Source organism: Leiobunum rupestre, chromosome 9 (assembly GCF_980474605.1).
Source record: "Leiobunum rupestre chromosome 9, qqLeiRupe1.1.hap1, whole genome shotgun sequence".
Lineage (NCBI taxonomy): Eukaryota > Metazoa > Arthropoda > Arachnida > Opiliones > Sclerosomatidae > Leiobunum > Leiobunum rupestre.
The window spans coordinates 26,427,911-26,448,599 of NC_143392.1; the positions used below are offsets into that span (position 1 = coordinate 26,427,911).

Sequence of the window (20,689 nt, forward strand, 5' to 3'; positions counted from 1 at the left end):
TTTGAAATATCATCTTTGATTTTTTTCTCACCTCTGAGGCTCTGCCCCAAAATAAGCAATTTGAAATAAGAGCTTAGAATTGTTGAAACTGTAATAAATAGTATAAAACAGAATCTATAAGCTGCAATAAGTATCGAGAACAATGTATAAAAGTGCAACTTTAAACGCCTATTTTAAAACATTTTTACAAATTAATTAAGGATCTAAATTAGAAATGTGCTCTGAATGCATTTTATATTATTATTGTGTAATATACTTAATAAAATTAAACAATCCTATGCCATTCTCATAACAATTAAGTAGGTTAGATTGTCAAGATGTTTAGTTTTGAGTTGGTTGGTTAAGTTTAAAATCTATTAAAACATTAACTGAAAAGTTAATGAAAAAAATGCTCCTAACAAATTCCAGAATACATTATAGTTTTATCTAAAGAAATTAATAACCGAAAAATGATGTGTATTGCAGGGTTGCCACAATATTCTCAGATTCATTTTAAGTTATTCTCCCAGACTTTATAAGGCCAAAATTAGACAGTTTTAAACTTTTACATTTATCAGAAGTTATAATAAATAATAATAACAGAATTTTACATAGATCTAGAGTAAAATTACCTTCAAAGTGTGTCAAGATTAAATTGAATTCCCTGACTTTTTACAAATTCTTAAAACTCCCAGACTTTTTAAGCCAAATTTAAAATTCCCTGATGTGCAGCAACCCTGTATCGTCAGGGCTCATATAGCTCATTCCCAGCTAAAAAAATTGAACGTGATTAAGTAGTTAACACTACGCCGCTTGAAGCACTTATTTCGGCCAATCAACATCAACACCTATTAGTAGAACAAAATTTATTTACAATGAAACATGAACCATACAGTATAAATTATCTTATGAACAACTATTAAAGAAACACATTTTTTGATCACTATGTGTAAATTGTCACCTATGCAGATTTTCATGATTAAAAATAAATTTCTTTATTTAAAACACATGCTGTTTTTTTTTAAAAGAGATCATGTTGCGGACTAACAAAAAGAAAACTATTCACCATTGAAAATAAATTTCAGTTTGAATTAATTTTCAATTTACATAGGTTTGTCAACAATAGCGACTCCAGCGTAGCTTCTACCAACTGTCATAAAAGAATTTAGCATTGTCCAGGTATCCGTTTTGGGGTTAAACACTTCAACCGACCCTAAATTCGTAGAACCATCGTCTCCTCCCACCACATAGAGGTAATCGTCAACCGCAACAACTCCTGTCAAAATATGGCATTAGAATATATAATATTTCCTGCCTCAATAAGCCATAATTTTACCAGCATTCCTTCGACACATCATCATATCAGAGACGGGAGTCCATGAATTTGTCTCGGGGCAGTAACATTCTACGCTTTTCCTAACTAAAGGGCCATCGTGACCTCCGACAGCATACAATAATCCATCTAGGACTCCAACACCAGCTCCGCTTCTCCTCAATGACATTTCGGCAACTAGCGTCCATGTGTCAGTTTCAGGATTATAGCATTCAACAGTTGATAAACACTGCCGGGAAGCCCCATCATACCCGCCAACAGCGTATAAAAAATCTAATGACGATTTTAAACATTAAATACCTGAGAAAATTGGTAATAGAGATTCTAGTATTAACCGTTAAGAACTCCAACTCCGACACTACTTCTTCTTGTACTCATGGGAGATATTGTTTTCCAATCGTTACTATTGAGATCATAAGATTCGGCACTGTTTAAACCTGAAAAGAATGTTAGAAACGTTAGAGACAATTTGGTAAGATTATATTTTACAATTTACCCGTGGATCCATCAAAGCCCCCCACAGCATATATTTGGTTGTTAAGCACTGCCACTCCTAACGTGCTACGTCTTGCTTCCATAGATGGAGATTGTGTCCACTTTTAAATACAATAAGTGGTCAAATATTTGGTAAATTACTTCATATTCATCCTATACCTCGGTAATGGGATAGAATCCCCCCCCCCCCCCATTTTCATTAGATGAGCCAAAATCCCCCCAGACATTAGCTAAGAAATCAAAAGTTACGATGTCAGTAGGTGGGATTTTTATATACACCCATTGCCAGTGGCGGAGCTAGCATGGGTGAAACCCGGTCAGGCCTGTATACGGGGGTGCGCCAGGGGATGCTAAGCGCCCCGAAATGAATACTTGAGCATCCTCAACCCAACCAACCCCAAAAAAATCAATTGCTCAACTACCAACTAATATCATATAACATTGGTTACCTGTATTTTTAATAAAATATTTGGTTTAAAAAATAACAAAATAAAACCAATTTCCGTATATTTACTTATCTCAGGAGTGGGAATTAAAAATTACGATTTTTAGTATCAGACAATGGTGCCCACCAAGTTTTGGCAGCTGGTTACGGACCTGCTCCCAGTGCAAATATCATGGTGTGCTACTTACTAGCCAAAACATGTAATTCGAATTTCTATAGTTTTTGTAAGTTTTGATTTTTTTCACAGTTGGATGTCACTCACAAATGGCCCTAAACGGATGGCACCCTGTGTGGGCTGCCTCCCCTAGCTATCACTACCCACCGTGATTATAAAGAATGGATTTGGGGACAATGCGCACCTGGCGCCAATAATATTTCCTATCTTATTCTTGAGGGTAAGTTTTCTTATCTAGAGAAAATGGAGGGTCACCTGGTCACGTATAGGATCGTAAACATCCACAGTTCGAACTCTTAAAGACCCATTGAAGCCTCCAACTGCGTAGACAAAACCATTTACAACTGCTAATCCAGCCCTGCATCTTCGAGTAGGTAACTCTGCAAGTTGGTACCAACGCTCTTCTTTGAAATCATAACATTCTACATTGCGTATGGCCTTGGGAGCTTGCCCACCTACAACCAGCAATATCTAGACATAAATAAATTTATCAATACGTAAAAACATAAGTAACATGGTAAGTATGACACATTGAATTTCTCCCAATGCTAGTTTTTTATTGAAAGTCTATTAAGGCTGTGTGAGAACTCGATCAGCATCGAAAACTATAATAATACTCTAAACCTGACTTGATCAAAATATTATCTGACTAGACTACCCGATGAAAAAGGTATTAATACTCTTAAACTGACTCAACTACCCGATGTAAAATTTATTAATACTCTAAACCCGACTTGATCAAAATATTACCCGTCTCTGCTACCCGATGAAAAATGTATTAATACTCTAAATCCGACTCGATTGCCTAAAACCACTATTCGCACAGCCCTTAAGTCTAAATTAATCATAACGTGGCTAAGGACTGACAATTATCTGCAAAGCTGCCAATGCTTATTTAAAACGTTTTTAAAAGTAAAATTAACGTTCACTTTGGCAAAATGCATTTTGGCTTTATTTGTAGCTAACAAACTAACGTAGCAGTAACTTTGACAAACCAAAATATTTTTGTGTCATACTTATGCCTATTGTTTTATATGAAACATAAACGTAATTTTTCATGTCTTTACTTTTGGCCTTCCAACTGGATTGCGAGGTTTCGTTCTGGGTGTTTTGTACATGAGTTTCTGCTCCCCTTTTAATAGATGATATTTCATAGCTTCAATGAGGAAATCCTTGCAAGCGTGATTGGATTTCAGTAAAGGCTCTTCTTCAACTCGTTGCACTAGGAATTCTTGAGGTAATAAAGGAAGTCGAACATGTTCCATCAGCTGTGACAAGTACTCTTGTCTATTGTCGAGTTCATGATTTACCCACGTCATAACCGCTTCAAAAACCTTTATAAAAAGGAAAATATCATAAATATTATATTTAAAACAAATTAAGAATGAGAAAGATAATACACCACTTTTTCTTCGGAAGATACGGCTAGCTTGTCACTGGATATGAGTTTGCAGACTTGAACTGCGGATAATGCTAGGAATTCCTCACTTTCTACAACATCTCTATAGATAATGACAAAAAATTAGCAACTAAAAAAGATGAAGCTGTTCTATTATCGTCTTACGTGAAATTTTGTTCTGTATAAGAATCTGCAGCCAATAGAAGTTCCAGACAACCATGTAAATCTGCAAATGCTCTAATTCCTAAACAATTTGAAGGGTGAAGTTGGGACTGCAGAAATTCGCAACAAGCATCTCTCACATCTGTAAGCTGTAGCAAATTGGCAGCCGGTAATAGAACCTGACACAAATTTATAAAATTAAACTGAATCAAAACAATGCTGTAACAATAATTTGAGCATACCTGCACGTTATCTTCAGTTACTAAAATTTCCGCAGAATAAACGTAGTCAACTAACAATAATAGTGCATTTCCATCAATTCCCTGGAGAGTTATTTTTTCTGCTTTACTTTCGGTAAAACTAGTGAACATGGCATAAAAGTAAGGGCTGCATGATGCCAAAACTGTTTTGTGAGCAGGAGTTTCAACACCTTCAGCGCATAATATAACATCACACAATAGATTTTGCCTAGATATAAAAAAGTTATTTAAAAGATAATAATTGCTTTTAAATAGTTTAAACCTTTACTTTCTAAGTATATTCATAGCTTCGAATGCTTTTGGGGTATGATGTGGGTTACGGTAAGGTGGCTTCTCTGCACTAGTACTTGCGTAATTTTTGGGAAGATCTTGGTGTTTCGCTTGTTCTTCATCACTGAAATTAAGAATATGAATGACTATTTTAGCATTTTGAGAAAAGGGCTGGCAAATACATACTTCACTGACAGTGTACTCAAACGAGATGATATTTCGTGGCTGATCCCAAAGCAATCAGATCTAATGTTGATTAATCATTGTGTAACTTTAATTTTTCATTATTTTTGAATTAATTGTACACATTACCCTTCTGCCATCGCTGCAGCGGCGCTCATACGATCCCTAGAATCTCCCATACCTAACATTTTAACTTTACAAATTATGCAAATTGTATTAAAAGAAAGCTGTTGTCAAAACATCCTTGATACGTTTACATTAAAGTGAAATTTTAAAACCGCCGAGGTTTATAAGTAGTATAGAATGCATGAAGGTTATACCGCGGAATAATGGCCCCGAAAGAATAATAACTTCAACTCAAAATTGTGAAAAAATTGTTATAATTATCCGGAAGTTATTCTTGAAAAACAGGTTAGTTTAGCCTATTTTTGGTCTATTTCGTTACAGAGACATCTGTCTTTCGTAATTTACGTCACGTGAGGTTCCTCCGGACGTGGAAGTTGCGTCACGTCGGAAAGGGCCAATCGAGGACGGGATCTGATTTGCACGAAAGCCGAGAGCAGACTTTCAGTTGGATATGTTGACTGTTGACAGCAGATCTCTATGCGAGGTTCTCTAAAAAGTTATTATTTATGTTGTGTTTTTTGAACTGTATCTTGTGAATTTCGTGTTGTTAAGTGACATTACGGTGTGTGTAGTGTATTGGACAATCAAGGCAATAATTACAAATGATAGAAAAGGTAAATTTAACGTGAATCTCATATCTTCTTACTAAGCCTTAACTTGTGCGTTCAATGGCTTGTTATGGAACGCGGGGAATCCAGGCTTGATAAATACATTGTTTATATTTTAAAACGAGTCGAATTTCATAAAATCTACCAGAAATAATAATGTTTTTGTAGCTTATCCGCATATTTTAATAAATAGGAATGTATTAGGTCAAATAACCCATAACTTGTAAAGATTCATTGTTGTAGAAGTTCCGGTATTTATCAATGCATTTAACCCATTAGGGGGGGGGGGGGGGGACGTGGCCGCAGGGATTGTTGTCTTGAAGATCGATATTGCATCGTAGATGAGGTTAATATTTTTGCAGTAGAGCTACGAAATTGGAAATAGCTATGATATTTGAAGCGAGATAATTTATAACAGCCATACCCCACTTATTTAAATTCGAAAACAATGGTGCTCAACCACATTAAATTAATTATTCTTGTCTATTTTTATGTGATGTTTAGTCCTTAATCACTGGTAGCTGTACAATTACTCGCAAACAGTCAATAATTTGGCCCCTAACCGCTTCTGTGATCATTTAGGACAAACTGAAAGATCCTCTAGTCCACAGTTACGCTCAGCTGATTTAACAAAAAAGGAGTTGATGTATTTTAGCATCGCGAAGCATGTGTTAAAATTTGTCTTTTGCTTTGTTGTTACATCGTGTTTATACCCACGCCTATGCTTTTACTAACCATCTATTTTTATTAAAATTCCATACTCTAATTTATTAATTTTTATATTTTTCGTGGTTTTATATTGGGTACGTGCAGAACAGAATGTGTTGGTTGATGGTGTGCTTTTCTATGAGGACTTAATTTCATCATCTCTCTGGACGATAGAATGCAACTACGGACGCCACCGTTGTTGGATTACCTAATATGCAGGTAAGAAGCTATATTCCAACCTCGTATTATTTATGCGTTCAATTTTCAAATGATAATGGAAAGGTAGAAAGAAGAGTCACGCATTGTGTCCACTGTTATTTTATGGGTGTAAATTTATTCCTGCCTGCAATTTTCAACCAAACAGAGATAGGAGAGAGATGGGTGTAGGTAGAGGTCCCTTTGGGCATCTGCTCTGACTGACACGGAAGCGCTAGTATGTAAAGGCCGAAAATTTTGTTTGACGTTCGTCCCATTATGATTCCCGATTCCCCCCTGGGGAGAAGTCGGTTACCTGACATTCCAGTTAAAGGGAGGGGAGGTATATACCCAGTAGAGCTAAATTTCCGGTGACTTTTCATTAAGCAAGGCGCTAAAATTAAGGCAAACCAGTTGGAGATGCTTTTCGATTGTTGAAATGTTGATGGGTCGGGGGGCCCGAAATTCCATCCGAGTTTCGTCACAGAGAGGTCCGATATATAGAATTCTCTAATGAAATATTACGGGATTTTTCATCATTATTTCGGGTGGACTGGTTCTACGCGAATTTTTTTTCATTATTTTTGGTGTAATCAACGTTTTTGCGTTAATGAGTGCAGGGTCACGGAACCAGATTGAACATGAAGTCATTCTTCTGGAATACAACGTGTTATTAATACGTAATTGCGCACCATCAATAATGTAATCACTTTTTATTTTCGCGAAATAATTTTATATTAGGTCTATTTAGACGCCATGATAATGATGCCTTATAGTTAATGACCCGTTAAATTATATAATTTTGGAGCTTAAAGATAAACTTATACCTCTGAATAAATCTCGTTTATTTCTACTTGCTTATTATGATGGCTAAATGGTTTTGGTTTGAAGTTAAACGAAGCCGATATTGGCCGATACCGATATTAAAAAAAAATATTTTCAGAAAAACATTGAAAAATAAGAAAATTCTCTATTAACTAACTAATGATAATATTTTATTTGATTGGCCGTGACACGTACGCCAGATTTAAGAAGCTAGAGTATATTTTTTTTACAGGGGGTTACGAGTGATTGAAAATATGTATCACGTAAAATGAAAATAAACAGTATACTCAACCGTCTTTTACAATGATTTTGTCATATCCACTATTGTTATGATAGATAACTTTGTTAATATCGTCCGATATTACCCATTCGGCTGTACCCATATTGGTGCATCCCTACGTTTTGGGGTCTTTCGAACATTTTTTGTGAGGCTTTTTCGAACATTTTTTTGTGAGGCTTTTTCGAACATTTTTTGTGAGGCTTTTTCGAACATTTTTTTGTGAGGCTTTTTCGAACATTTTTTGTGAGGCTTTTTCGAACATTTTTTTGTGAGGCTTTTTCGAACATTTTTTTGTGAGGCTTTTTCGAACATTTTTTTGTGAGGCTCTTTCGAACATTTTTTGTAAGGCTCTTTCGAACATTTTTTGTAAGGCTCTTTCGAACATTTTTTGTAAGGCTCTTTCGAACATTTTTTGTAAGGCTCTTTCGAACATTTTTTGTAAGGCTCTTTCGAACATTTTTTGTAAGGCTCTTTCGAACATTTTTTGTAAGGCTCTTTCGAACATTTTTTGTAAGGCTCTTTCGAACATTTTTTGTAAGGCTCTTTCGAACATTTTTTGTAAGGCTCTTTCGAACATTTTTTGTAAGGCTCTTTCGAACATTTTTTGTAAGGCTCTTTCGAACATTTTTTGTAAGGCTCTTTCGAACATTTTTTGTAAGGCTCTTTCGAACATTTTTTGTAAGGCTCTTTCGAACATTTTTTGTAAGGCTCTTTCGAACATTTTTTGTAAGGCTCTTTCGAACATTTTTTGTAAGGCTCTTTCGAACATTTTTTGTAAGGCTCTTTCGAACATTTTTTGTAAGACTCTTTCGAACATTTTTTGTAAGGCTCTTTCGAACATTTTTTGTAAGGCTCTTTCGAACATTTTTTGTAAGGCTCTTTCGAACATTTTTTGTAAGGCTCTTTCGAACATTTTTTGTAAGGCTCTTTCGAACATTTTTTGTAAGGCTCTTTCGAACATTTTTTGTAAGGCTCTTTCGAACATTTTTTGTAAGGCTCTTTCGAACATTTTTTGTAAGGCTCTTTCGAACATTTTTTGTAAGGCTCTTTCGAACATTTTTTTGTGAGGCTCTTTCGAACATTTTTTTGTGAGGCTCTTTCGAACATTTTTTTGTGAGGCTCTTTCGAACATTTTTTTGTAAGGCTCTTTCGAACATTTTTTTGTAAGGCTCTTTCGAACATTTTTTTGTAAGGCTCTTTCGAACATTTTTTGTAAGGCTCTTTCGAACATTTTTTGTAAGGCTCTTTCGAACATTTTTTGTAAGGCTCTTTCGAACATTTTTTGTAAGGCTCTTTCGAACATTTTTTGTAAGGCTCTTTCGAACATTTTTTGTAAGGCTCTTTCGAACATTTTTTGTAAGGCTCTTTCGAACATTTTTTGTAAGGCTCTTTCGAACATTTTTTGTAAGGCTCTTTCGAACATTTTTTGTAAGGCTCTTTCGAACATTTTTTGTAAGGCTCTTTCGAACATTTTTTGTAAGGCTCTTTCGAACATTTTTTGTAAGGCTCTTTCGAACATTTTTTGTAAGGCTCTTTCGAACATTTTTTGTAAGGCTCTTTCGAACATTTTTTGTAAGGCTCTTTCGAACATTTTTTTGTGAGGCTCTTTCGAACATTTTTTTGTGAGGCTCTTTCGAACATTTTTTTGTGAGGCTCTTTCGAACATTTTTTTGTGAGGCTCTTTCGAACATTTTTTTGTGAGGCTCTTTCGAACATTTTTTCTGTGAATTAAAAAAACAATATGGGTTGGGAGCAGTGGGGAGGGAGGTTTGAACCTTTTTTTGAGGGGATTTCAAACTTCTTGTTTTAAGACAGATACGTACCTATATCTTACTTTGAAACGGGATCCTTAGTACGCGTATTTAACGTTATAATATATCGGTTTTCCTAATAATTGACAGCAGTAGACCTTGAAACATGTTTTTCCCCGATTACATTATGTTCAAAGTTTTCGGTTTTTTCTGAAGCGAATAATTTACGCACGATAGTGAGGCGATGACTCTTTTGGAAGTAATTTTTAATGAGTCTAGCGTTTGAAGAAATGACCAAAGCTGTCGGGTTCATCGCGTAAAAAATGTAGTTTTCGTATCGGAATCCTTCTTCTGCAATTTCTCCTGGCGGCTTTCCTTGAATACCCGAAAACTACAATTTTTTTGGTGTACTTTATCCGTTCGCTTAAACGGTCTATTTCGCAAGCGTGTAAAACTTCCTTTTCATGTCATAATAAAAAGTCGTAGAATACTTTAAAATACGAAAAGAAGAGCTTAAATTTATCGATTTGGGTGTAGAAGCTATAACGTGTGTGATAAGACTTTGGACTAGGTAAACAGATGGGAGGCCCTGCTTATATGATAATATTAGATCGTTTCGCTGGCTACCATCTGGTGTAAACAGTGTTTAAATCGTGAGAGGTTTAGCTGGCTTCAGAAAGCTACTAACTTTCACAGTTTTTAAAAATAGACTTGAAAATCTTTACACGTTTTTCAAGTAAACCACTTTAAATCAACGAGTATACTTTTTGTAGAAAATCTTAAAGATTCTATAGATATTAAGAAAAACATTTAGCGTCAAATATTATCTAAAGAAATACCGTTAGAATGTCGAAGTTATTCTATTACACCAATTTTAAATCAAATATCTTTAAAATAATAAAGCTTTTCGTTAGTTATTCAGAAAGGTTATAATTGTGTTAAAGGTATTTTAAATGAAATATCTTTTAAATAATGGTCCATGCTAAAACGTTTCTACAATTATTCTAAAAAGTGTAATTGTTTTAAAGGTATTTTCAATGAAATATCTTTTAAATAATAGCCCATACTAAAACTGTTCTACAATTATTCTAAAAAGTGTAATTGTTTTAAAGGTATTTTCAATGAAATATCTTTTAAATAATAGCCCATACTAAAACTGTTCTACAATTATTCTTAAAAGTGTAATTGTGTTAAAGGTATTTTAAATCAAATATCTTTAGATCAATGACAAACTAAAACTTTTCTACAATTTTTCTAAAAAGTGTAATAGCTTTTAAGGTATTTTGAATCAAATACTAAAGATGTTCTAGTAATTTTTACTGTATAAGTACATTTAATTTAACAATATTTTCAATGCGTATTTTCATATTCAATATTTTTATCTGCAATTTAATCGTATAATTGGAACAAACCGTCATAATATCACTTCATAATAGCGATATTAATCGCCGAAAAATATAGTCCCATAAAAGTGTTTTTCTGTTAATCTTTTGGAAAACGTAGAGATGAAACGGTGATAGTGGGTAGGCCGTTTTCAGGTATATGATCCGAGATAAGAAACGAGCCTTTGTTGTTTAAAAATAGTCCCTTGTAGACTTCCAGCAAAGGCTTTCCACGGCGAGCATGCTCAGTGTAAAAATAGCTTCGTTTTCCGTCGACGTAATTTGCATTTTATAAACATTTTGTTTTTATACGGTTTGAGAAGGCGGGGGTGTTACCCGGGGGCCATTTCTGGAATATTAGACCTCGCTTCCGCAGCGTTCTTTTATGGGTCGTTAGCCGCAACTTTACTTTCTCCGACTTTCGAAAAAGAGGTTTTGTATTTCCACGCGTATTCTCTGAAGAAACATCTGTTCCGTAACCCCAGTCTGTCTCTTCAAAATTTAGTTACATAAGTCTATAATTACGCTCCGTAAATGTGTCTTTTTCGCCGAAATGATTACTGATAATTATTAGTAGCAGGCTTGTGGATGTAGCCGGGGTTGTCAGATATAAATCAAGTGATTTTTTATTTTGATTAAGTTAAATGATTTTTTTATTTTGATTAAGTTAAATTATTTTTTAATTTGATTAAGTTAAATTATTTTTTAATTTGATTAAGTTAAATTATTTTTTAATTTGATTAAGTTAAATTATTTTTTAATTTGATTAAGTTAAATTATTTTTTAATTTGATTTAAATCAAAGATTTTTTAATTTGATTTAAATCAAAGATTTTTTAATTTGATTTAAATCAAAGATTTTTTAATTTGATTTAAATCAAAGATTTTTTAATTTGATTTAAATCAAAGATTTTTTAATTTGATTTAAATCAAAGATTTTTTAATTTGATTTAAATCAAAGATTTTTTAATTTGATTTAAATCAAAGATTTTTTAATTTGATTTAAATCAAAGATTTTTTAATTTGATTTAAATCAAAGATTTTTTAATTTGATTTAAATCAAAGATTTTTTAATTTGATTTAAATCAAAGATTTTTTAATTTGATTTAAATCAGATTTTTTCAAAAAATCACTTGATTTAAATCAATGTGATCGGCTACACTGCACGTGAGCCCAGTACACACAAATCCCTTAGGGATTGTATAAACCACTTAAAACCGCTAGGGGTTCGGAAACCCCTCAAAAGTAGGAAATCAGAAAAACTATAAAAATTTGGTCGAAAGAGGAAAACCACCACTCACACCGAAATACAAAAAATTAAAAAAAAATAACCGCAGAGCCCTAGGCCCTCGTTTCGCCCTTGCCCTAACCACTGCCTTTATTTCGTTGAGAAACGGTTATATTTCGAATAATATCCAGAAATGTTTTTCCCGCTTTCAACTTTATTTCTATAGCTTTATTTAATCAGCTGGCATTCCAATAAAAGCGACTATTTCGCGAGACAAATACAATCTCTCAAACATTAAAATTTTCTCCATTTTCATACCGAGCTATTCGAGGTATTAGTACAGTTATCGATCCTCCTATTCGGTAGGTTTTTGACCCTCACTTGACAAACGCCCAAACGTGTGACACTTCGTCTGTATGGGCGAGCTTACGACTTGTTGGCGTAAGGAGCCAATTTCCTCCATCGTTTACATTTCGTACCGTCATATTATCAGTGATGCCAGATCGCTAAAATGAAATTTCCCTTTCGCGGCGTTAAAATTTAGCTTTTCGGATAACAAATTTCCTAGTTTGGCCAAAAGTCGATAAATATTCATATTTATCTAAAACAAATTTCATAAGTTACCCTGGGAATAGTGATTTTATTGATTTTCAAAATAATTATCCCTGTATGCCCTCTTGTTGAGAAAATAAAGCGCCATCTATTTTAGCAGTATCGAACTAATTACCCATTATTGTTTGACTTTTAAATTAAGTTCTTTAACGAAGTCTTAAATATAATTTGGTTGTATTTATTTTTATTTCCGAAATTTTCGGTCTGATTTCCCTTTTTCGAATTTCCCTCGTTTTCCCTACATTTCTTCAATTTTAGTTCTGATTTCCCGTTTTAGAAATTTTGGAGGTCTAATTTTTTTTTAGAATTTTAGAGTTTTAAATTTCCCATTTTAGAATTTTCGAGGTCTAGTTTTTCGTTTTTAGAATTTTCGAGGTCTAGTTTTTCCTTTTTCGAATTTTCGAGGTTTAAATTTCCCTTTTTCAAATTTTTGAGGTTTAAATTTTTCTTTTTCGAATTTTCAAGGTTTAAATTTCCCCTTTTCAAATTTTTGAGGTTTAAATTTTCCTTTTTCGAATTTTCGAGGTTTAAATTTTCCTTTTTCGAATTTTCGAGGTTTAAATTTCCCATTTTAGCATTTTCGAGGTTTAAACTTTCCTTTTTCGAATTTTCGAGGTTTAAATTTTCCTTTTTCGAATTTTCGAGGTTTAAACTTTCCTTTTTCGAATTTTCGAGGTTTAAACTTTCCTTTTTCGAATTTTCGAGGTTTAAATTTCCCATTTTAGCATTTTCGAGGTCTAGTTTTTCCTTTTTCGAATTTTCGAGGTTTAAATTTCCCTTTTTCGAATTTTCGAGGTTTAAATTTTCCTTTTTCGAATTTTCGAGGTTTAAACTTTCCTTTTTCGAATTTTCGAGATCTTAATTTGGCTTAAAGGTGGGAAATTTCCCCTCGATCTGGCATCACTGCGTATAGTTCAAGCGAGCCACGATGGAATGTGGTATCCCACGAGCCCAGCCAGACAAAGTGTAATGTTTGATTAAAACCCGGTGCGGACGACGAACTTTGCGTTTATTTTCCAATGTTTGAGGAACGGTTTTTTGTACGTCGCGGTGTATTGATCTTTGCCTAGAATTTTGTTCTCTTCTAAGAACTATAAATTTCGATTTAAAAAGGCGAAAACGTTGAATGTGTGGGAACTCGAACCACCCGCGCGAAACAGACAATTTTTTAATTCCAAGTCTAGATCTTTTCAAAACATTTCCCAAAACAGATTTCTCTCTTTTTTGTGATTAATGTGAAAATTCAAACTCGAATAAAAACGTAATCTTCAGAATTTTTCCCACTCGCTTCCGAGGTATTTTGTCCGATTTACATCTTCGTATTTCTTCCGGTTGGAATTGGTGAAAGAAAATTAAATATTTGTAAAACTATCTCTTTGAAAATAGAATTAAACATCTTAAGACTTACTAAACCATTCGATACTCAATTACAGGGTTGCAACAGTACCTGAAAAAGTCGGGGTAAGAAATAGTAAGAATGTCAGGGAATTTTAAGAAATAGTAAGAATATCAGGGAATTTTAAGAAATAGTAAGAATGTCAGGGAATTTTAAGAAATAGTAAGAATGTCAGGGAATTTTAAGAAATAGTAAGAATGTCAGGGAATTTTAAGAAATAGTAAGAATGTCAGGGAATTTTAAGAAATAGTAAGAATGTCAGGGAATTTTAAGAAATAGTAAGAATGTCAGGGAATTTTAAGAAATAGTAAGAATGTCAGGGAATTTTAAGAAATAGTAAGAATGTCAGGGAATTTTAAGAAATAGTAAGAATGTCAGGGAATTTTAAGAAATAGTAAGAATGTCAGGGAATTTTAAGAAATAGTAAGAATGTCAGGGAATTTTAAGAAATAGTAAGAATGTCAGGGAATTTTAAGAAATAGTAAGAATGTCAGGGAATTTTAAGAAATAGTAAGAATGTCAGGGAATTTTAAGAAATAGTAAGAATGTCAGGGAATTTTAAGAAATAGTAAGAATGTCAGGGACTTTTAAGAAATAGTAAGAATGTCAGGGAATTTTAAGAAATAGTAAGAATGTCAGGGACTTTTAAGAAATAGTAAGAAATTAAGAATGTCAGGGACTTTGAAAATTGTTCTAAAATTCGTTGAATTTTAAAATTGGTCTAAAAGTCGGGGAATTTGAAAACAAATAGTAAAAATGTCCGGAAAAGTCAGTTAATTTGAAAATGTGTGTAAACATCAGAGAAATGTTAGAGAATTGGAAAATGAGTCTAAATGGAAAACGTTTACTAAAATATAGCTTAAAATTATCTAGGAATTGTCATGGATAACCTGGAAAAGTAAGGGAATTTTAATTCTAAAAAATGTGGCAACACTGAATTAGACCAAATAACGTTTTTCGCCACCTGGATTACATTGGTTTAATCCACTTAAAAATCCATTAAAACTAAGAAATGACGCTTTATTGATCAACACTTTGGCTTTACAATAGTATATTGGTTATATTTAACTTTTTCGTATTAATTTAAATTTTCAATTAAGTTTTCTAAACCGTATCGCGTCCAAATAAGTTCAGATATTTGAAAACAAGCTTTGAATTTCTCCATAACTTCGGGGCAGACAAGAGTTGAAAATCGCGATCCTCACTATGAGTTTTTAATTCGGGCTAATGTTTTACTAATGGTTTCATTGATCCGCCGCTTTTATTGATCTGGGTGAAAATCGTGATCTATAATTTTAAATCTGCATAATTTTTATAATCCCACTTTTGTGACTATCCGGGTGATCCAGGTGTTCTTTAGCTAGATATTTATTAGATGAATATTTAAATAACTGGGCAGGGCCGTTGACTTAAATTTAACGAGGTCTTTTTCTATATTTTCCCGAAAAAAAGTAGAAAAGGTTTTCCAGGATTAGCCTAATATTGTTTGGCAGTTTAAATATAGCGGAATTTATGCCTCATTTTTTCGAATCCAAAAGTAAAACTAAAATATGTACACTAGTCTAGAATTTAAACCCTTAAAACGTAATTGGTTTAAATTGTTATTTTTCTGATTTGCTGAAACATTTCCGGAAATATTTCCGCATTTAATTTTTTCGGAAAATTAACAACTCTAATTTTTAAACATTTAACGTCACTTTTTCTCGAAAAGTCCATAAATAATTTGTGTAGAGCGGTAAAGTAAAGTAAATTTAAAATAAATCTTAATTAAGTTTAATTACTATTTGTAATTTTAGTTTCCTCTGAATCGATATTGGTAGAGAGCCTATTTTTATACATTATCATAAATACATTGAAGTATAAATCAATGATTTTTTTAAAAAGGCATATGATTTAAATCACTGACTTAAATCATTTTAAAACAAATTGATTTAAATCATACAGCATCTAGGCCACTAGAATAATAAGCACATTTGTTTTACAAATACGTAAAAAAAGTACTTCGATAAAATGTATTTATTGATAAAACCATATAGTTCGTAGGAAATTTATGGGTTTCAAAATATCGCCGTCTTTAACCAACAAAAAAAAACCAGACCAGTGAGTTTTTACAAAAATAAATCAAGCTTTTTTTGCCAAACATGCTGAGTTATTCATTTTGATTATCTAAATGTTTTTTACACAATTTAAATAACTCTTTAAGTTATCGTTGAACTTTTAAGATTAATATTAAGGTCGAGTAATTAATTGCGTTTGACTCGATATTTTTAATCAATTTAAATCGGGTTTTAAATTATCTTTGGACATTTTAAATTTATAGTAAGGAACTAAAGTCATATTTTGTCAAAAAATCCTTTTTTTTTTTCAATATATTCTCGTGATACCCCAAATTCGGGTAAATTTATATTTTACCAAAAATAAGTGTTATCTGAATTGAGTGTAGAAAATATCTCGCTATTTTTTCCCTTTAAATTCCCCTTTAAATATAGTGAAATCTTTTCTAAAATAAATATTGAAATCTACAAAAATAAGATAACATTAAAGGTCGAACACAAGGTATTAATATAATATAATATTATCTAGTTAGTATTTTAAATATAGTGGAATGATGAAATCCTTTCTTAAAACATTTGTTGAAATTTCTTGAATATCCTTGAATATCCACAAAAAGAAGACATTAAAGGTCAAACACAATCAAATATTATATAATATAATCTAGTTGGTTCTTGTTAAATGTTGAAACAAACATAAATTATGGTCTGAACAATTGCGACACAGTCGTGGATCACGCGCGAATGAACTTGTCAAAATAAATAATTTTTTATATAACTATTTATTCATTCGTGAAACGTTCCTGAATGTGTCAGTTTTATTGATTTTAATATAAAAAAGTTACCTTGTTCTATATGACTGACTCTAAACGGTTATTTTGCCCTTGGATTAATTTCAAAAAGAAATCTTTAAAAAAAAATCAATTGAAAAGGTCGCGTTGTGTCGTTTACACGGTTAATTTAATATTTTTTCCCCAAGTTTACGAAAAATTATTTGCCCGATCGCCGCAAAACTTAATACCCGAGTAATTATTTCTTAAGTTCTTACATAGTTCACTAACCACGAGACGATAATATTTCTTTTGATTTTGAAATTCCCAAACGGTACGTATGAATTTTTTTAAAGGAAATTGTCGAGTGATTTAGACCCGAAAATAAATAAATTTATGTTTCATAATTGTAGTTTTACGTGTCAACGAACTGATTGCGGTTATTTTTATTTGAAGAAAATTGATATTTATCGTAATTATTAATATTATTATAATTTGTCTGGTTTTTATTAATATTTTTCAGTCTTTCTTAAATTTTAAATTACGTAAAAATCAACACTGATTTCCAGTTTTCAATCTCGCAAGGTTTCTCAATTCAGCGATTTAAAACAAAATAAATAAATAATAATAATAAGTAATTATTTATAAGAAATAGCAATATGTTTAAAACTGAAGAGGTTTTTAAATCCCTTAATCTAAATAAAAAAAAACAGCTAATAAATTAAATTATATTTGATATATTTAGCTGTAAAATTACAGATATCAAACATGTATATTCTACCTAGTTCTTTAACTAAATTATTAACCATATAAAACTGTATATATATTTGTTCGTCCCTTAAGTTTCCTATTTTGTTGATTTTGTGGAAGATTTCGTATATGCTACATTTTTCTTAACGAGTTGTAAAAAGTAAAACATTCGCGAGGGGTATTGTGAATTTCCCTTGGTTCCATATTATGTAACTTTAAAGTATTTCAATTACTAGTTTAACAACTTGCTGTTACTTACAATAATTTTATTACAGGTAAAATGTTAAGATATTTTTGTAAATTCCTTTTGTTAAAGATTTTAAACCGCCTATTTGAAAAAGATTTATATAACTTGTTTTTTTAATATATTGTCAAGAATGTATTTATTTATATTTAGGAAGAATGATTATGTTGCGACAATCGCCGGGCACGTTGAACGCCTTTCCCCCGTGACGTAAATTTTAAGCAGCCAATGAATTACCGGGACTATACGTTTTATTTCAAGCGGAGGAGCGTACTGGGGGGACCAACGGGTGGATTGAGAGAAAGGCTAAAAACCGTCTCGACATAGACATTCTCCCTATGCATAAATAAATACATTCTTGATATTGTATTATATATTTTGTAACTTGTAATATATTTATTCTACTTGCGTATAAACTTGCACATTAAAACGCCATTTCATTTATTATTATTATAAAAAAATGAATAAATATCATAATAATTAATTGATTCAAAACTAATAAAATAAACAAATTAATGAAATAATGATAATATAAAGTACACGAAATCCAATTAAATTAATTAAATTGAGATTTATTTAAATTTGATATATCTGTTTATCTATTAACGCTAAAAATCAATCACTTAGACACGAAACGGGAGGCAAACAAATTTTAAAAATTCAAAAAGTAACTTAAATCAAATAATCGATTAAAAAATCACGATGACCTTTTGAAATAGAGGAAAGAAACGTAGAAAAAGTTTATTTCATTATCAGATTGACTTTTTTGGAACTGCGGTAGAATTATAACCACGTTTTTTTGTGGTTGAATGTTAACGGCCGAGAGCCAACTTCCAAAGTGCTTTACCGCCCGCTAACTGAAGGCCACAGTCAAATAAGTCGATATACTTCACTTTTGAAAGAATTTCCCGTCTTTTTACATTTTGTAGACCAAATACTAAATTTTTATTGATTCTTTAACCTTTTTTTAGTATATTTTAATTAATAGATTATTTAAGGCATTTAATAACAAATTAAAAATTTAAAACCACCGAATTTTATATTGCACGATATTTAAGATCCCCGCTATAGCTTCGGCCTAAATTATTGTGGCAAATAAATATGGTTGAAACATTTCTCCAAATAATTGGTTATTTAAGCTAAAAAATATGTTAAAATAGTTGGTTACAATTTTGAAAGTAGTTGGTTACAATTTTGAAAGTAGTTGGTTACAATTTTGAAAGTAGTTGGTTACAATTTTGAAAGTAGTTGGTTACAATTTTGAAAGTAGTTGGTTACAATTTTGAAAGTAGTTGGTTACAATTTTGAAAGTAGTTGGTTACAATTTTGAAAGTAGTTGGTTACAATTTTGAAAGTAGTTGGTTACAATTTTGAAAGTAGTTGGTTACAATTTTGAAAGTAGTTGGTTACAATTTTGAAAGTAGTTGGTTACAATTTTGAAAGTAGTTGGTTACAATTTTGAAAGTAGTTGGTTACAATTTTGAAAGTAGTTGGTTACAATTTTGAAAGTAGTTGGTTACAATTTTGAAAGTAGTTGGTTACAATTTTGAAAGTAGTTGGTTACAATTTTGAAAGTAGTTGGTTACAATTTTGAAAGTAGTTGGTTACAATTTTGAAAGTAGTTGGTTACAATTTTGAAAGTAGTTGGTTACAATTTTGAAAGTAGTTGGTTACAATTTTGAAAGTAGTTGGTTACAATTTTGAAAGTAGTTGGTTACAATTTTGAAAGTAGTTGGTTACAATTTTGAAAGTAGTTGGTTACAATTTTGAAAGTAGTTGGTTACAATTTTGAAAGTAGTTGGTTACAATTTTGAAAGTAGTTGGTTACAATTTTGAAAGTAGTTGGTTACAATTTTGAAAGTAGTTGGTTACAATTTTGAAAGTAGTTGGTTACAATTTTGAAAGTAGTTGGTTACAATTTTGAAAGTAGTTGGTTACAATTTTGAAAGTAGTTGGTTACAATTTTGAAAGTAGTTGGTTACAATTTTGAAAGTAGTTGGTTACAATTTTGAAAGTAGTTGGTTACAATTTTGAAAGTAGTTGGTTACAATTTTGAAAGTAGTTGGTTACAATTTTGAAAGTAGTTGGTTACAATTTTGAAAGTAGTTGGTTACAATTTTGAAAGTAGTTGGTTACAATTTTGAAAGTAGTTGGTTACAATTTTGAAAGTAGTTGGTTACAATTTTGAAAGTAGTTGGTTACAATTTTGAAAGTAGTTGGTTACAATTTTGAAAGTAGTTGGTTACAATTTTGAAAGTAGTTGGTTACAATTTTGAAAGTAGTTGGTTACAATTTTGAAAGTAGTTGGTTACAATTTTGAAAGTAGTTGGTTACAATTTTGAAAGTAGTTGGTTACAATTTTGAAAGTAGTTGGTTACAATTTTGAAAGTAGTTGGTTACAATTTTGAAAGTAGTTGGTTACAATTTTGAAAGTAGTTGGTTACAATTTTGAAAGTAGTTGGTTACAATTTTGAAAGTAGTTGGTTACAATTTTGAAAGTAGTTGGTTACAATTTTGAAAGTAGTTGGTTACAATTTTGAAAGTAGTTGGTTACAATTTTGAAAGTAGTTGGTTACAATTTTGAAAGTAGTTGGTTACAATTTTGAAAGTAGTTGGTTACAATTTTGAAAGTAGTTGGTTACAATTTTGAAAGTAGTTGGTTACAATTTTGAAAGTAGTTGGTTACAATTTTGAAAGTAGTTGGTTACAATTTTGAAAGTAGTTGGTTACAATTTTGAAAGTAGTTGGTTACAATTTTGAAAGTAGTTACTATTTTTACTAAAATGTATGGTCAACGCTGGGTATCAGATACCAAACCAAACTCGTTTTTTTCTCAAATAGGGTTTTCTAGACTTGCTTGACATTTGCTCTCACATAACGCTCCTCTCGTCTTAACGCTAACTTGACAATACTATCAAAACATTCCAAAGTACGTTTTAAAAAGAAATCTGAAGTTCCTCGCGTAACCTTAACCCCTCTAATATAGGCAATAGGCATATCAAGCTTAACCTGTCTCTAATACTGCGCCCGCTGGGAGAAAAAATATTTTTCATCCCGAATCCG

The 20,689-nt window shown here is 31.8% G+C and overlaps 2 protein-coding genes across 3 annotated transcripts in view; one reads left to right on the forward strand and one right to left on the reverse strand.

Annotated features, from left to right (window-relative positions):
* Positions 1–828: 828 nt before the first annotated feature.
* Positions 829–5,073, reverse strand: kel (kelch protein). Of its 2 annotated transcripts, none has more exons than XM_090158582.1 (12): positions 4,831–5,073; positions 4,705–4,764; positions 4,517–4,642; positions 4,231–4,456; positions 3,992–4,167; positions 3,833–3,929; positions 3,495–3,761; positions 2,683–2,898; positions 1,809–1,908; positions 1,648–1,749; positions 1,316–1,585; positions 829–1,255 (listed from the first exon to the last, which is right to left on the reverse strand). In XM_090158582.1, the coding sequence occupies exons 1-12, from the start codon at positions 4,887–4,889 to the stop codon at positions 1,083–1,085; spliced, it is 1,872 nt and encodes a 623-aa protein (XP_090014708.1). In that variant the 5' UTR covers positions 4,890–5,073; the 3' UTR covers positions 829–1,082. The 2 variants fall into 2 exon arrangements, with proteins under 2 accessions (XP_090014708.1, XP_090014707.1); XM_090158581.1 differs by having other exon boundaries at positions 3,830–3,929; positions 4,831–5,072.
* A 186-nt stretch (positions 5,074–5,259) lies between these two features.
* LOC149927024 (uncharacterized) overlaps positions 5,260–20,689 on the forward strand; it is a 74,481-nt gene continuing 59,051 nt past the window's right edge. The window contains exons 1-2 of the mRNA XM_090158418.1: positions 5,260–5,441; positions 6,249–6,362. Coding sequence (XP_090014544.1) covers positions 6,357–6,362 — 6 coding nt within the window. The 5' untranslated portion in view covers positions 5,260–5,441; positions 6,249–6,356. The remainder of the gene's footprint in view (positions 5,442–6,248; positions 6,363–20,689) is intronic.

Excerpts from the sequence above, each read along its gene's own strand:
- kel (XM_090158581.1), bottom strand. The coding sequence starts at position 4,889 with ATGTTAGGTATGGGAGATTCTAGGGATCGTATGAGCGCCGCTGCAGCG. Across the intron at positions 1,909-2,682 it reads ACGATCCTATACGTGACCAG|TGGACACAATCTCCATCTAT; the intron begins GTGACCCTCCAT and ends TGTATTTAAAAG. Across the intron at positions 1,256-1,315 it reads GATGTGTCGAAGGAATGCTG|GAGTTGTTGCGGTTGACGAT; the intron begins GTAAAATTATGG and ends ATATTTTGACAG.